Here is a 17,278-nt window from a genome sequence, read left to right as displayed (position 1 = left end):
AAAAAAAAGCTGCAAGGAGTTGATTAAGTACCATTCCTCCCCCCAAATGTTCAAAGTTAGTCTAACTGTACGTAGTGCTTTACAGTCTGGACACGTCACATTGCCCATGCTCGAGTTATATACCTACCGACAGCCACTTTAAGTTGTGCGCGTTCATGGACGTTGCAGCTCTTCTACGCTCACCAGACCACCCTCGTAGAGAGGGGACGTTTTGACAAAGTACAGCCCACATCCTCGGGTTGACCCTTTAAAGTCTGGTATGAACCTTATCTCCCCCGCATCCACCCCATGTCCCCCTCCCTTCTCTCGGCTTCATCAATCCTTCTTTCTTCAATTTCTTTCTTCTCATTTTTCACTCCCCTCCCATCTTCCATCTCTCTCACTATACCGTTGAGCACAGCTAAAATGTCCATGATGCATTTTGTCTTTATTAAACAAGCTAATGTGACCTTATTGTCACTCACAAGTTTGACAAGAGCCATCATGGACTTTCTCTATTGTTATTTCATAGCATGGCATACATACGCCATTTGGTGCAAAGTTTCACCGACAGCAACGTGCAGTGCAGGACCACGATTGAAGATAGTTATAGCCATCCAACAAATGCCCCTGAATTCCCACGAGTAAAGCTTTTACTTTTGTACGTGTTCTTTATTCAATTAGGTCACCGTGACCACCCTGATCTCACCACAGAGGCAACACAAGAGAAGAAAACAGAAACATTATTCTGCATTATTAACAACATCTGATGTCCATTTTCCCCCTCCTCCCATCTCCTGTTTCCTCTCCTCTATTTGTCCTGCTTTACCAATCTCTCTCCCTTGTCCTCCTACAAGACAAATGAGCTCACACTGCTTATAAAAGGCACCATTACCACATTCTCCGGCTATTCTGATCCGCCTTAACACACTCCCCAGTGCTATTTTTACCCGGACACATAATTCGGTGGACAGGACTGCAATTAATCCCCGCTTAGCTGTGAACAAACAAGAAGGCAGATGGACAAACAAGAGCTAGAATGAGACAGTGGGACGGATGGACAGAAAGTCTAAGAACAGACGGATAGTTATAGAAAGACAGCTTGTTCTGACTTTGACTGTTTGGGTACGACTTGCTGTTCAGGCCAGCAGTTTTCTGTCCCTACTAAAAACGCCAGGCATTTCTTTGGTCCACACCACAGTAACCAAAATAAACAGGTTTACTGTAACAAACAGCTATGTGCTGCTTGAGATGACATGTTTGCTACTTTAGGCCGCGACTGGGAAAGCCTAGTGAGTGGGGTTTTAACCCATTCTGACCTGAGATCAGATTCATACGAGGTTTCCCACTGGACACACACTGGTCTGATGAACCCATTCTGACCTGAGATCAGATTCTAAAAATGTCAGTCGTTCTTCGAATTTTTCAAAAATAGCAGACCTACAAGCTCGTATCGCGCCACTCGGTGGCGCGATATGAGCTTGTAGATCTGCTATTTTTCAATAGCTAAAGCATAACATGATGCCAACACCAAAATGGGTGCCCGGTCAGAATGGGTTAAGAGACCAAATTAAGAATTTGGTATAAAATGGCTATCCACACTGGAGAAAGCATATACCTCCCCTATAACTGTCAGAACTCTTTCTACCATTTGCAGACATAACGTTTGTGAAAATCCTACTTATTATACATGGATTAAATCGATGCACACGTCCAAATAAAAACCAACTAAGAAGAAGGGGGGGGAAGTCCCGCCTCGTTGTCTGGGCCAGCCAATGGGCCAGCTGGGCCCAAACGGATCTAGAAAGATGGCGATTTACAATACAAGGACTGACTGGCTTCATCTTACGTCCATATCAGACCCGGCGAACGCTTTGTCCATATTTTTTTTACAGTCTATGGTCATCACACAGCGCAACACACATGAGGAAGGAAGGAAAAACAACAACAATGGCTATTGGTTGAGGGAAATTCTAATCTCCTCCCCCTTGAAGTCGCTCAGACAGGAGACAATGTCAGACTGAAGCTTCAAGAAAGCTACAGTCTGACAATCATGAGGCCACCATTTACCTGCTTCCTGGCCTTGACGCGCTTGTAGGCGTAGTCCGGGTACGGGGTGCAGGGAATGAAGCGTCCCACGCCGGAGGTGGCGTGCATGTTGCCGTCCTCCAGGACCATCTTGCCCTGGCAGATCACCACCAGAGGGGAGCCGCGGAGCTCCATGCCTTCAAACACGTTGTACTCGGCAGCCTATAGAGCAACACAAAGACACACAGGTGTTATCAATCACGGAACGCAAATACACGGTACAAGTACAACCCATGCAGAGTGCACATAATGGCCGTCACGTGCATGACCCTTTTTTCATCCCACGATTTTGCAACCCATTTTTTTTCTTAACTCATTTTGACCTGGGAACGATTCTGCAAAATGTCTTCTAAATCCTGACTGTTTTCTTGAAAAGGCGATGTTTTTCTATGTCCGTCGTTCTCATACCCTTTCATGTCACTTTTCACGATTCTTCAAAAATAGCAGAGCTACAAGCTCGTAGCGCGCCACTCGGTGGTGCGCTATGAGGTTGTAGCTCTGCTATTTTTCAATAGCTAAAGCATAACATAATGCTAACACCAAAAGGGGTTCCCGCCCCAGTGTTTGCCCCAATTGTCTAATGTAATCCTGGGCACTATACACTCCCTCCGCCAACCTGGGGAGAGCAACGGACATACCTCATGCTTCCTTCAATGCATGAGGAGTCCCAGCCGCTTCTTTTCACGTGACAATGGGGAGTTTCCCTGGTTGGACGTAGCACGTGGAAGGAACACGTTATTCCAACCAGTCCCCCCTCCATCAGGCGCCCCCGGCTGGCCAGGGGGACGCACGGGGACACGGGGAGAACGTACAAACTCCACACAGAAAATCCCTTTTGCCAACCCCGCCTATAGGGTATGGGCACTGTTGACGCGGAGAAGAGAACACGCCCCCCAGTGCCCACATCATCGAACACTTTTCGACACCTTCTAGCTGTGAGGCCACCATGGAACCGGTGGAACGTGGAAATCTTCTGAAAATGTTTCAAAATGCATGAACATTTTCCACATGGAAACAATTACGACAATATTGCACAATATAATTGCGATTATCTGAAATAATTGTGATTAAGACGATTATGTAATAATTGTGACAGCCCTAAATGCACAACATGTGAAATGCATCCAAACCACGGTGTATAATATGCAGACAGTTACATCCACCCACAAGACACAGATACTGTAGAAAGCAGTGTTGTTTTTGGCAGCAAATTTTGATTTTAGTTTTAGTCATAGACTCTTGAATAGTTAATTTAGTTTTAGTCACATTTTAGTCGAACAAAATGTATTTTCGTGGGCCTTGATGCCGTCATAATGACTGTTTTTTTCCCCAAAATAGCCGATCTACAAGCTCACAACGCGTCACACTGCAGCATGCAACTAATTGTAAAATGACTTATAGTGGATCTCTTGTCCACTAGTCCCTTCCTAACATTTAGTCTAGTTTTTATTTGTTTGACGAAATTGTCAATATATTTAGTCTTAGTTTTAGTCATCATAGCTTAGTTTTCATTTAGTTTCCATTTAGTTTTCGTCAGTGGAAAAAGGTAGTCGACGAACATTCTTCGTCTTAGTTTTAGTTGACGAACTCAACACTGGTAGAAAGAGAGAGAGAGAGAGAGAGAGAGAGAGAGAGAGAGAGAGTTGGAGAAATGTGCAAGAGGATCACAGGTCATTATTACATGATACCGTAGGTCTTCTGTGTAATGAGCTTTAATTTCCAGCCATGTGTGTAGTAATTAAACCGTTCAGCTGTGCATACATGGCAGCACTTGAGTTTCACAACACAGCAAAGACATGCTAAGCATCTGTGGGACCCGTCATAATCCTCCCACCCCTCCAGATTTGGAGGGGGGGAGGGAGGGAGAGTGAGACACACAGAAAAGGCTTGTCAGGTTTGGGAATCGAACTCGCGACTCGCTGTCAGGCTGCGTTAGAGCCTATTATTGTGGTATATATGCGCCTTAACCACGAGGGCAGTGGTTCCCAAAGTGGTCCTTGAGGGAGTTCCAGGGGGTCCTCACTCCCAATCTTCCACCGTAGTCTGAAAACCCACCTCTTCAGACTCCATCATGGCCCGTAGCACTTACCCTACCCCCTTAGATAGCACTTTATGTAGACTTAGATAGCATTTTATACAGACTTATACAGACTTTCATTGTATGTAGTCATAGCACTTTATAGTATATATATAGTATAGTATGTATACTTTCATTACATAGATATTCCACTGTTACGCTCTTAGCTTACACATGTTTCATAACTACTTTTTATGTATGTGATGCTTTTTGTTTTTGCTTATTGTAAATCGCTCTGGATTAAGATTGTCTGCTAAATGCCTAAATTGTAAATTGTCCCCCGGCTAAATGATAGTTTGGAACCAAATGGACCCTTATGGCTCCGTAACTCTGAGAGTGTACAAATGGAACCAAACAAAACGGGTCCATTTGGTTCCATTTGTACACTCCCAGAGTTAAATTAACATTGATTGATTTTACAATATAAATTGGGGGTCCCAGATAATATGGAAGTGCCATCAAACTCGGGGTCCTTGAAATTAAACGGGTTGAGAATCACTGCTAGAGCCGTAAAATGCGGGGTCCTTGGCAGATCTTTTCAAATGGGGGTCCGCAGGGCTAATTAGTGTGAATTTAGTGGTCCTTGACATGAAAAGGTTTGGGAACCACTGCACTAGGGCATCGATACAGTTGCCTGGAAACAGGACGAATCTGCCACGGGAAAAGAATATCCCTGCATGGGGACATTAGTGATAGTAGTCTGGTCATGACAGGCTACGATTCAGCCAGCTCTTCTTCCTGGTTCGATTCTATCCATCTGTTTAATTGAGTGCGCGTGTGTGTGCGTGCGTGTGTGCGTGTGTGGGCGTGCGTGTGCGCACGTGCGTTAGTGCCAGCGCACAAAAAGCTCACAACTAAAGAAAGTAAACTAAAAGCTTGCAATGACTTCATGACCATCCAAGCCAGACTGCAAGTGTTTTTCTGTGCATCCATATGTGATCATCATGTGTTTGTGCTTGCATTAAAAAAAAAAAATCAAAGTGCACTAACATGTGTAGTGTGTGGAATGCGTGACCACAGTGCTCAACACTACAAAGCTGACCATTGTGTTTTACATTAGGATCTGACACGCTGCATTAATATAACGGGCCTGTGGCGTGAAACATTGTAAACACAGACTACTCACAGAGATACTCGGAAAACAAACAGTTTTACTTGAGTATTAGGTCTTTTTGGACTTTCACTCCACTACATTTCAAAGAGAATGCTTTAAGTAACGCACGTCCTCCATTGGTGCCGAGCCAAAACTGTAGAAACAGTAAACAATAAAAAGAAAGCAGGGGCTCGCAACTCACTTTAAGATGCTCCAAACTTTATTTAGCGACAGGCAGGGAGAAAATACGACGTTTCGACCTCACAGTCTTTGTCAAGAATAATATACTTGACACAAAGACCGTGAGGTCGTATTTTCTGCCTCGCTAAATAAAGTTTGAGCATCTTAAAGTGAGTTGCGAGCCCCTGCTTTCTTTTTAATGTTGTATTAAACTACACATCTAGGAAGGGGGAAAGTATATTATGAATTAGCCACTTAAGCCCCACTTCAAATAGTGAAAATTGAATACAGCATGTGCTAAATAAGTCTTTATTTATTTTTTGGGGAAAAATGCAATTTTGGGGGTAATGTCATTGCAATGATATTAAAAAGAACACTTTGTAATTTGTACTTTTGAATAGCCTACTTAAGTATTGTAAAAAAGCATGTACATTTGAATACATGAAAAGTTCTGAAACTCGAAATTGCACGGAGCAACTTTCACTTTGTAGCCGAGTAATATTTTACCACGAGAATCTATATCCTCCTTTAACTCAAGTACTAGGGTGGAGTACTTCCATATCGCTGAACTCTGAGACGTCTAGCTATGCCAGACTGACGTAACTGTACAGGAGCAGACAAGGGTTGTGCTGAGAGGTAACATTAAAGGGAAGTTCTGGTATCAATTTATTATTGAAATGCAACATTCTTTCACAGCCAAAACATTACCAAAAGTGGGGACTATAGTTTTTGGAGAAACCGAGGAGGATGGAGGAATGGCACAGCATGAGAGAGGGAGAAGAGGGACTAGAGGGGGGGGGGGTGGGGAATGAGAGAGCGGGCGGAAATTACAGAGTGATGAAGGGAGAGAGAACGGAGAGGGATAAAGCAAAGGAGAATGAGAGAGAGAGGGAGAGAGAGAGAGGGAGAGGGAGAATGGGAGAGGGACAGCGGGAGAGCGCGAATGAGAGAGGGATAATAGGGCTCAGTATTAATTACCAACATGTGTGGGAAAGAGGGGAGAGAAATCAGACGCCTCCCTGCCTCTCTCTCTCTCTCTCGTCATTCATCTGTCTGTTATTCATACGTGTCCATTTGGCATACACACAAACAGCTGGCCCCTGATGTCTCCATACATCTCTCTGTCTCTCCCCCCCCCCCCCCCCCACACACACACACACACACACACACACACAATTATTATGCTCTAATCTTAACAAGGATATAATATGCTCTAATCTTGGTACCTAGTTAGGATTGTTTCTCTTCACGTATACTGTCCAAAAGGTTCCATGATTTGAAAAAAACCCCCATAAAAGGTATATTTCCATGTCAATCATGCCTCTTGGCGCAAGGAAATGTATAACTCTGGGTGACACTTTTGTTTTATGTTGTTAAGAATCAGAAAATGTAATGTATAAGGGATTTGTCGCACAGCCTTATGGGATATACAGTATGGAACAGCTACAGTAGGAACCAAGTCAAGGAGTCTTATGGTTCCTATACTGACTTGAGAAGCAGCAATATTTCCTAATAGTCGACCTACTCAAATATATTAAGGCTTTCTTGCCAATGACATCTGACCACTTAACATGACAGAATTATTAGACCTCCATATTTTATCGGTACACATGGTCTTTATCGTCTCTATGTGATCAAGCTAGATTCAAGACGAATCTCTCTCTCTCTTTTCTATCGTGGTTTGGCTAAGATTGACATCTAAAGTTTGCAGGAGTGGCCTTTTCATTTGTATTCATTGGTGTCACTATGAAAACAACATTTCCAAGGCTCTAAAGAAAATAATACCATGTCCATGATAGTCTATATAGCCATTTAGTTGGGGTCACACTTTCAATATCCTCACGGCCGGCCGGGCCCACCAGTGGTCCCTGGACCACAGGTTGAGACTCGCTGATTTAGGTCACTGTTCTCGTCTCGTATGTCCGCCCATGTCCAACTTTCTTTGCTGGACATGCTTGTTTGCAATCTGTGACGCTCCCTCCCTCTCTCTCACTCTCTCCTACTTCCCTCTCCTCCCTCTCCACCGCCCCCACCCCACCCCACCCCCCCCTCCCTCCCTCTCTCTCCCCCTCGCTTCCATTGTTGCTCTCTTCCTCTGCACACGGCTCGCTTTTCAACTGGCTTCCAAAATTGGGCCAGAACAGGACAGAGCTAAGTCTGCCAGCCATGAGGTCATGACAGAGTTGTTTGGTGCGTGTGTGTGTGTGTGTGTGTGTGTGTGTGGTTGTGCAGCTATAACTCTGTCTGCACGATTTCATATCAGTAGGCGCGCACGCACACAGCTGTAGCCTACACGTGTTGACTATGCTCACTTTTTGTGCATAAGAGTTGGTGTGTGTGCGTGCGTGTGTGTGTGTGCGCGCGTACGTGTGCGTGTGTGTGTGTGTGTGTGTGTATGTGTGTGTTGCCTAACAACAATAAGCAATCCAGACCAGATGTACTCCTGCTGATAACAGACTTAGATGCTGTGTGTGTGTATTTTTACTTTAAGGTGGGGGAGGGGGGTCCCTGTCTCACCCTGGACGGTAGGCAGTGAAACAGTTAGCGTTTCCATTCAGCCACACATCAAAGTACCGTACAGTACATTGCAGTGCGTGCCGAAGGTGGATGCATTCTGGGAGCTGATGTGGTGTTGCTATGTGTTCTGCTCCGATATCGGGAGGGACTCACAGGAAATGAAGAGGGTGACATCACTGCAAAGAACCCGTGGGCCTCGCTGGAACCGCCAACGTTCGGAAAAAGGCAGTGGAGGCTATTCCTTTATTTCAGTGGTTTTCAACCTTTTTCATATCAAATTTATTCGGCATTTGAGCCACGGGACCACCGTGATGATGAGATTTAGCCTCTCAGAACCAATTTATTTACTTTTATTGTCGTCGGATAAGATTTTGTCATAATTCCATGCATGTATCGATGGTAGGAGAGATAACAGGCAAACCATCAAAATAATATGTCACGTTCTGTAACTGTGTAGACCTCTTGTAAATTAAGTAATGCGGGTGTTAACGATAATTTAACTCTTGAAAACCAAGGATCCATTTTACGCTCTCAATAGATCTAAAAAATATCTTAACCATCATTTAGCTGGGAACCACCTATACTGTATTTTAGTGTACATTAATTACCCCCGAGCAGGGGCTGGTTCGGAGCGTGGTGTTTGGCGTACTCTCCCGGGGTTCAGGGTACACACTCTCTGAGTTGCAAATGCATACGGATCTACAGTATTTAGTTCCAAACTATCAATCATTTAGCTAGAAACCCCCTGGAAACCCCCCCCCCCCCAATTAAGGACCTCTGGGGGTCCCCAGACCCCACGTTGAGAATCAGTGCATTACCTCATCAACGTTTTCATTCTTCCATTCAAGCATCATTCTTTCAGCACGCTCCCCATTTGGCCGTTTGTGTTCCACATTAAAATCCTTTTCTCCACTCAATTATCGCAGCCTAAACAGGAAGTGCAAGCGTGCTGGTAAAACTTCCTGTGCCAATGCTTCCTGCCATGGCCTATTCTGACACATCCAGGGCCTTATAAATTATGTTTCATTTGTTTCCAAATTCGGTTTTCTAATGATACATTTTTTTTCGGGGGGGGGATTTGGATTGTATGTATTTTTGCCCATTTTCCCTCGTTAATAAAAAATCTTTTGATTAGCTAATCTGCCCTGAATTTATGATGCGTTTTGTTTCATTTATTAAACCAGTGGTTCAGGGGGTCCCTAGCCAAATGAGGAACGGTTTAACCACGTTAAAGGTCCCAGTGCACACTGGACTTTGGATTTTTAGTTTTCTGAAAAACGTGTCCAGTGTGCAACCACCTTAACGCTTGGAACCCACCCAAAAAACCTCTGCACGCACGCTTTATTGCGCTAATGGTTTGTGCACGACTGCTCTTGCCAAACCTGGCCACACCGGGAGGTCAATGCATTATGCAAACTAGTTTGTGCGTGAGTGGAGCGCCCGTGCACGGCCAGTGAGAATGGCCGCATTCATTAACATGGAGCGGAAGTAAATCGGTGTCCGTGCGCCTATGCTTGTGCCGTTTTACATTTCGGCTATAGAAAAGACTGAAGATCTACAAACTCACAAAGGATCACATTGTGGCGGGGTGCCTGGCACAATATGTTTTCAAATGGGGGTTAAGATATATAAGTCTGGGGGTCCTTGATATGACAATGTTTGAGAACCACTGGTTTACTGTAAACTGATGATACACTCAATGAAATCCATTATTATTATTATTATTATTATCCACCGCCAGGGGAATGTGTGTGTGTGTGTGTGTGTGTGCCCGCTGTTCGTGTGCGTGCGTTTGCGTTGAGGCAGCGGTGCGTTGCGGTGTGTGGTTGTTACAGCGTATTGTGCTGGAAGCCAGAAAATAAACAATAAAGGAATAATAAACAATAAAACTGTGTATGCACTACTATGCAATCGGATTGCTACATCACGTCTACTCTCCTATCCTTTGTAAATTGTCCTCAGTTAACATGTAAAAAAAATACTTACAAACGTTACAATAAAACACTGACAAAATGCATGACTGAAAGTCTGCACAAACAAGGAAGTTTCTATCCCTCAGAACAGGCCGTTGGCACAGTAACACTGATACATGCAGGCCAGGTGTGTGTTTAGCACTATATTTTACAACAGCTTCGAATGCAGCTCGGCCAATCATAATCTATAGGACCGGATATATCCGTTTTATATAAACACAGTTCAACACTGCCGATCGGGAATTTCAGAAATGTTTTTAGCTCGAGGCCAAAAAAGAGAAATTTGGTGAAGGAATGATATACGATTATGAATTAATCCCATATAAGCCCTGTTCCAATGGCACACGCTCATTAAAAGTGTGTCGCGATGCAACTAACCAGCAACTGCAGTTTTCCAAAAAAACTAGTAAAACGAGTAAAAAGTACAATATTAGCCTCTGAGACGTAGCGCAGAAGAAGCATACATTATCAAAAGAATCGTACTTAAATAGCCGATGCATAATGCATGCAGGCGCTCATGCGGCCTATAACCCATTCTGACCTGAGATCAGATTCATACGAGGTTTCCACTGGACACACACTGGTCTGATTAACCCATTCTGACCTGAGATCAGATTAAAAAAATGTCAGTCGCTCTTCGATTTTTCTAAAATAGCAGACCTACAAGCTCGTAGCGCGCCACTCGGTGGCGCGCTACGAGCTTGTAGATCTGCTATTTTTCAATAGCTAAAGCATAACATGATGCTAACACCAAAATGGGTGCCCGGTCAGAATGGGATAAAGTCCCTTCTTTGTTGGGCTTGTTTTCATAGACCTAGTGGCTCAGTTATTTCTCTAAAGATCTGGCAGCGCTGCGGTTGATGACAGGGCCATATGCAGAGTGAACACAGTGTGTGTATACAGTAATAGACATCTACTGGGACTTCATTTCCTGTTTGGAGGAACTCAGGGGTCACTGGAAGGTAGCCAACTATGCGTCTCTCGCACTATATTTCCTCTGTAAAACTGTGTTTTCCCCGCAGCACAGCAGCCCCACCCACACCCACACCCACACCCCCCAGTCCATTATAGAGGGTATGCAGCATGCATAAAGTGAATGGAAAAATCAAGTGGCAAATCGAGTGGCAAAGTGAGTTCAACGTTGTTTAATGTCGTTTAATGCAATCAGACTTTTCTGTTTTGGATTTATGGGCTGTCGAGGCCAGAACGTTGTTGATGATGATGATGTCACGCGCATACTCTCTATACTGTACATTTATCCTGTCCAAATCACAGCTGCACAAAATGTATTGACTGGAAACCGCACATGGATTACGTGGAGTAGTCACAGCTTGTCATGCTGAAGGCTGGACAGAACTGCTACCGTTACTGTTATGGCTTCAACACTGTGAAAGAAACATTTCCCACTGTGTGCACCGTCCTAATTGTGAATTAACATTTTCCACAGCAAATGAATATTTGTTTTGTAGGCTTGTTAGCCAACTCTCACAGTGTAGTTATTGTGTACAGCCGGACGCTTTCTATATTGCATAATGTCTGCTTATTTCATTGGATTTTTATTGGATTGAATGAAGTGGATGAAGTGTTTTGGTTGCACTGCCTCCAGGAAATGGGTCAAACCAACCATTCCCAGTCCATTTGTCTTCGTGGTCACATACATTCAAAGGTGTACTGGTACATTTTTCATGGAAAATTGCTTGTTTTTAGTTCCCTATAATACTTTTAATTGCCTTTGACGTGCATACACATTTTAGCACAAGGTGTGGAGTTGCACCACTCGTCTAATGCTTTGTTATTCAAGAGCGCTAAGAAGTACAGCAGTAGCACTGGAAGTGTGAAAAGCGCTTTCGGTGGCCTCCGTTTGCAGAGAGGTTTAAACGTCTGACAATACTATACACAGGACAATACTCAGTGTACAGTAGGTACATCATGTTGACCTACTGTAGCCCCATGTCTTCATGAGGACTGAAGGACCTGTGTGGACAGGACACTCACCGAGCTGTGAGTCTTGGCAGTGACGGTGCGAACGGAGTCAGAGTCCCAGATGACCAGGTCGGCGTCGGAGCCCACGGCTATCCGGCCTTTCCGAGGGTACAGGTTGAGGATCTTAGCCGCGTTGGTGCTGGTCACCGCCACGAACATGTTCTCATCCATCTTACCGGTGGTCTGGGGTTGGGGGGGGGGTGTTCAAACAAACACATATACACAAAGGTTAGGTTAGGTTTCAAACAAATACACATACATGGGTTCGTTTGGAGAGCGATGGCGGATGGGAGAAATGTCACGGTCGGATATTTGAGAGTTTCAGCAACATTCATGGCATTCAGACGCAGCAGTGCACACTACACACACATGCACAGACATGCATGCATGCATGCATGCGTGTGTTACTTAGTAAGTATGCTTGTGGGATACTAAAACTCAGAGTGGTGTACCACAAAGCTCCCAAACACAAACCCCTGCCTGTTAGCAAAGAGACTGCAGGGAACAACACAAGACACTGAGGAGGGGATGCTGGTTGGTAATGGGAGACATTGTTACGTGCTATATGTGTGGGTGAAGGACAGGGCAAAAAGAGAGAGAGACAGAGAGAGAGACATAGATAGAGACAGAGCATCTTCAAAAATCCCTTCATTCCTAATGGCATTATGGCACTAAATGATACCATGTCTCGCTAGATTTGTTTTTAATGTATTTGCCACTGTTGTCCTGCATTTTTGCCACGAAGATAATTGTGTAAGAGTTGTTGCCGTTTGTTCTTACTGTTGTTTGAGACCGAAGACAAAATTGTGGACAATGAATGAAACTAACTAACTCACTAAATACGGAAAGAGATACTTTGTGTCACATTATATAACATTACACATTACTTTGTTTATTAAAAAAAATAAAGAGGAAAAAAAGCCATAAATTCACATGGATTCTGACATCCTCATTTTGCGGGGCGGCCCCCAGATGGAAGAAATATGTGTGAAGTCGTGACTTTTCTCACCACAGCTTTATCCCAGATGATGGACATCCTCTCCTCTACGCCGTTCACCCCCTCTGGGATCTGAGTGAAGTCGTCCTTGCCGATGGCCTTCTGCGCCACGGAGAAGGTGCAGTGAGCACTGCCCGTCACGTTCAGGTCTCCACTGGGGAGAGAGAGAGAGAGAGAGAGAGAGAGAGAGAGAGAGAAATGAGAGATGAGGAGAGGGTATAAAGAAAAAAGTGATGTGAAGACAGACAGAAAATGACATTAATATGGCAAGCTCCCCTTACCTTATAGTTTATCAAGCCGTGCATTGTTCTCGCGCCAAACAAGAAAACGTTAAAATGACACATAAGCTATACCTGAGATGAAACACAGCAATTAATTTTTCATCCTTTCAAACCGGAAAAAACTACTTTATATCATCAAAGGTTTTTATTGCCGTTCCCACAGGAGGGCCCAAGCTGGAAAAAAGGTTACTTCACCGCAGCTGGAGATTCATGTACTAGAACACAACTTGGACAACAGCATAAGGTGAGTTACCCTGTGCCAAAAGCCTCTCGTTTGCACCGCAGTACAAACGGTTGTTGGGTGTTCTCCGTTTCCAGACCCTACTTTAACTCTCTTACCAGATGATGAAGAGAGCCACTTGTGGAATAATAGTACATATATCACTGAGACGGCAAGCCAACAATCCCATTTTAGCAATATATTGAGATTAGTCGGCAGACCTGAAGGACACAGGGCTTTGGTTTTTACCTACTCATTTCCTTCACGTACCCATTTTGAACGCAGTTGCAGAAAAGCAAAATGCGATCACTTGGGAGGATATTATAGTCCTGCAATTTCCCCCTTTTTGGCAGAACAGAAAATACATGGAGTGATCCTAGAGCCCATTTGTTTCATATTGTAGCATTATCCATATGTTCACAATGGATTGTGTTGCTTGAACTTCTAATGTGCTTCTAAATGGACCCCAATGGGCCTAAAAGCACAGTGGATCATCGGTTTCCATCTGGTTCCGTTTTCTGCGTCTATATCTCGGTGACTCCTGCCACCTGGCTGCATGTATAGTCTCTCACCGAATCCATGAACCGTTCCTCTTCTCCCCTTTACCTGGCAGCTATACATCTTCAGAATCCTTCTCCCAATGTACCCCTCATCCCTCCTTTCCACATGTCAAAAACCATCTCAACCTATAGCCTCTCTCGTTTATTCCCCAACCCTTCTAACCTGGGCTAATAGTCATTCTTCAACTAAAATGGGAGAAAACACCCCTTAAGAAGGATGAGGTAGGCCCAGGCGGTGGCGTAACCGTCTGGGCGCCCGACTGGTAATCCAGTCGCAGTGTGCCGCAGGTTCGACTCCCGAGCCCGACACGGCCTTTACTGCATGTCTTCCCCCCCCATCTCTCTCCCGTTTCCTGTCAGCCTACTGTCTGTCCCTTCAAAAAACCAATAAAAGGCGTAAGCAGCAAAAAAATATCTTAAAAAAAAAGAAAGAAGGATGAGGTAATCCCCAACAACGACGACAAAACACTATGGTGTGTGCATGCAATGCCGGTTCATGAGCACTTGATTCATGTCGCCGTTCCATGTTGTGCACCAGGACTGACAAAAGGTGACCAGCAGGGGTCAGTGTGGCGAGTATACCTGGCCAGCAGCGTGTTCAGGTAATCGGGGGTGGTGGGATCAGGGCTCAGGGGGGGTGATGTCACAAAGGACGCTGCCTTGGCCCAGTTCTTGCTCCAATAGTGCGTCCCGTCGGTGCCCAAGCTGGCAGTGATTGGCTCCCCAAACACGACGTTTCCTGAAAAAAAAACAATGTGAATTCGTAATTCAACAATAGGGATTATACGAGGTTTATCTCACTGAAGTATTTGGGATAACTGTATGTACTGTAGCGGAGCAACGATGTCAAAACTCTGAAATGTCCCAATATCATCCTTGGAACTAAAGGATTCCATTCTGGATCAGATGGGGGTTAGCCTTGCACTTAAAACTCTTGTCGTTTATCTGGTCAAGATAGCATAAGCAATAGACTAAAATGTCCAAACTCACACATACTGTATGTCTAAAAGTGCCTACTGTATATATACACATGCTCTTACGTGCAGGTAAGTAAATACATTCAGCGAAATTCTGGAGACGTTGCATTCATTCCATATTTTATTACACTAACATTAATTCATGATTTACAACCTTGCATACTGTATAACATTCTTAGCATCTGCATAGCATCTGTGAATAATCCTAACCTTAACTCAGACAGACACATGACATGCCTAACGCTTATGAAACTGTGGACATAAATTCTGTCCCCAATTAGGCAAACTGTCCCCAGTCAACTGATTTAATTTGAAACACACACACACACACAACCATTTTTTGGAGTTAAATGAACTGAGGATTTTCTCATGTACTGTACAGTCTGGCCTTCCCAATCATCTCCCTATGAGGAAAAACAGAGACAGCTTTGTGACAGTTCGACCACGGAGAAGACCTGAAAGATAAAGGAAGGAATTCCTCTAAATGTAGCCTCTTTTGCACATGACTTCTTGCAGAGGAACTGTGCATTATCTGGTGTCTGGGGACAGATAACTAAATCCTCATATAAGGTCATGGATGAAGCGTGGGTTATGTGCATTCCTCGCATTATTAATGCACCAGCAACTAGGAAACACAGCTGAAGTGAGGTCACATACCTTTATAGTATAAGGACAACATTCCACTGAGTTTTATAACATTAATTTGATGGTCTGGCCTTTTTTTATGCAAAGAAAAGAAGAAAAACTACAGGAACATTAGACTAAATTCCTGGGACTACAAATGTTTTACAGTGTTTTTTATTCACATTTGTTACATTGGTTGTTTTTGGTTTCCGTCTGCTACATGTGTAAAGATGTCGTCGCTGTTCAACTCTTTTCCATAAATTTGTCATATTATGACAATGTCACACAAAGTGATTCGTAGTGAGCTGTGAAAATATACGATCTACAATGTAGATCGTATATTTTCACAGTTTTTGTAACATTTTCGGTTACGTGCGTCTGTGGGTTTCATAAATGAAAAGAATTAACAAGAGCTTGAAACTAAATAATAACTACATCCACTGGAATGCATGGGTTTCCACCCGACTGCGACGATCATGTGAGATACATGAGGAAGTTGCTCACAAAAGTGACTTGTTTATTGACAGTAATTGTACAGGCCCATTTATTTTTCAATGAACCAAACTATGCTGCATGCCGTACCCTTTTTCCTGGCCTGGGAGATGATGTCAGCGGCGCTCTTGCTCATCACGCGGGTGACGTAGAGAGGACAGTTGGTCTGGCTGGCGATGGTGATGGCACGGAACACTGCCTCTGCCTCCAGCTGCAGACAGGACAGGACAGGACAGGACATTATATTTGGCTTACTGTACCTCCAGTCACTGATGATGAGGTTACACAAAATTATTCCCAAAGACAATAGTTATGAAAAGCAACTATCAGACACCAATTCTGATGCGTTAGCATTGTATACGACTTTTTCCAGTTTTCTTTTTTCAGAACACAATTTCAATAACAAAACTTAAGTAATTCATTCCGTAATCGTTTTAGTCTTGAAACGATTGCGTAGCAACCTGCCTTGCATTTAGAAAAGATTGGCCCGGGCCGTATATATACGGACCCCAACGTATACTCTGTGTATATAAGGCAGCTTTTAATATTGGTCCGCTTGCAATGGCAACGCCCCGTCACCACCAGCTATGGGACGTTTTCCTCGGTTACAAGCAGGATTTTAAACCTCCATAAGTCGGAATCCAGGAGAATTGTCCTCGGTGGACGTTCTGCCATTCAATTTCAAAGTTTGGATGTAAGTTGTGACTTTGTACTGCGTCGCTCCTGACATGTAAACATTTCTGGCGACAGGTAAAGAGCGTGTGCTTGTGCCAATGATACTAAAGTGCGTGTGTTGAGTCTGTGTGTGTGTGTGTGTGTGTGTGTGTGTGTGTGTGTGTGTGTGCGGGGCGAGGCAGCGGGCAAACTCCTTCTCATAAAGTGAGCGTATGGTGGCACTGGGATTTCATGAATGCTAACAGCTAGCCGGCAGAGAAAAGTAAGCGTTAAGCTTCATCTCTCTCTTTAAGCAGTAAGCTTTCGGCTGTCGTGTTAAGTGGTTAGACGTGTGGGCCGAGCATGTTTATTCCAACGAAACTGAGAACTATTTATCGGTATCACAATGAAAACTCAAGTTTGAAAGAAGAAATACCATATTATATTACCATATTGAAGGACCACTTCACGTCTTTTCAACCTATCTTCATGTAACTGGTCCTCACTAATAATCATGATAAAATGCCACCATTCTTTTTCTACTTAGTCTGTGTCTCATATAGGAGGGCTGTGGGCAGTTCAG

The 17,278-nt window shown here is 44.0% G+C and overlaps 1 protein-coding gene across 1 annotated transcript in view; it reads right to left on the bottom strand.

Moving 5' to 3' along the window:
* Positions 1–17,278, bottom strand: part of dpysl3 (dihydropyrimidinase like 3) — a 62,382-nt gene that overhangs the window by 11,015 nt on the left and 34,089 nt on the right. Inside the window, exons 8-12 of the mRNA XM_080780901.1 lie at positions 16,132–16,252; positions 14,531–14,687; positions 12,900–13,041; positions 11,903–12,073; positions 2,050–2,229 (exon numbers count right to left, since the gene is read on the bottom strand). Of these exons, the coding sequence (XP_080637027.1) occupies positions 2,050–2,229; positions 11,903–12,073; positions 12,900–13,041; positions 14,531–14,687; positions 16,132–16,252 (771 nt within the window). The remainder of the gene's footprint in view (positions 1–2,049; positions 2,230–11,902; positions 12,074–12,899; positions 13,042–14,530; positions 14,688–16,131; positions 16,253–17,278) is intronic.

The sequence above is a fragment of the Protomyctophum bolini genome (assembly GCF_963924005.1).
Source record: "Protomyctophum bolini genome assembly, chromosome: 13".
NCBI lineage: Eukaryota > Metazoa > Chordata > Actinopteri > Myctophiformes > Myctophidae > Protomyctophum > Protomyctophum bolini.
This window is presented reverse-complemented; position numbering and strand designations above follow the sequence as displayed.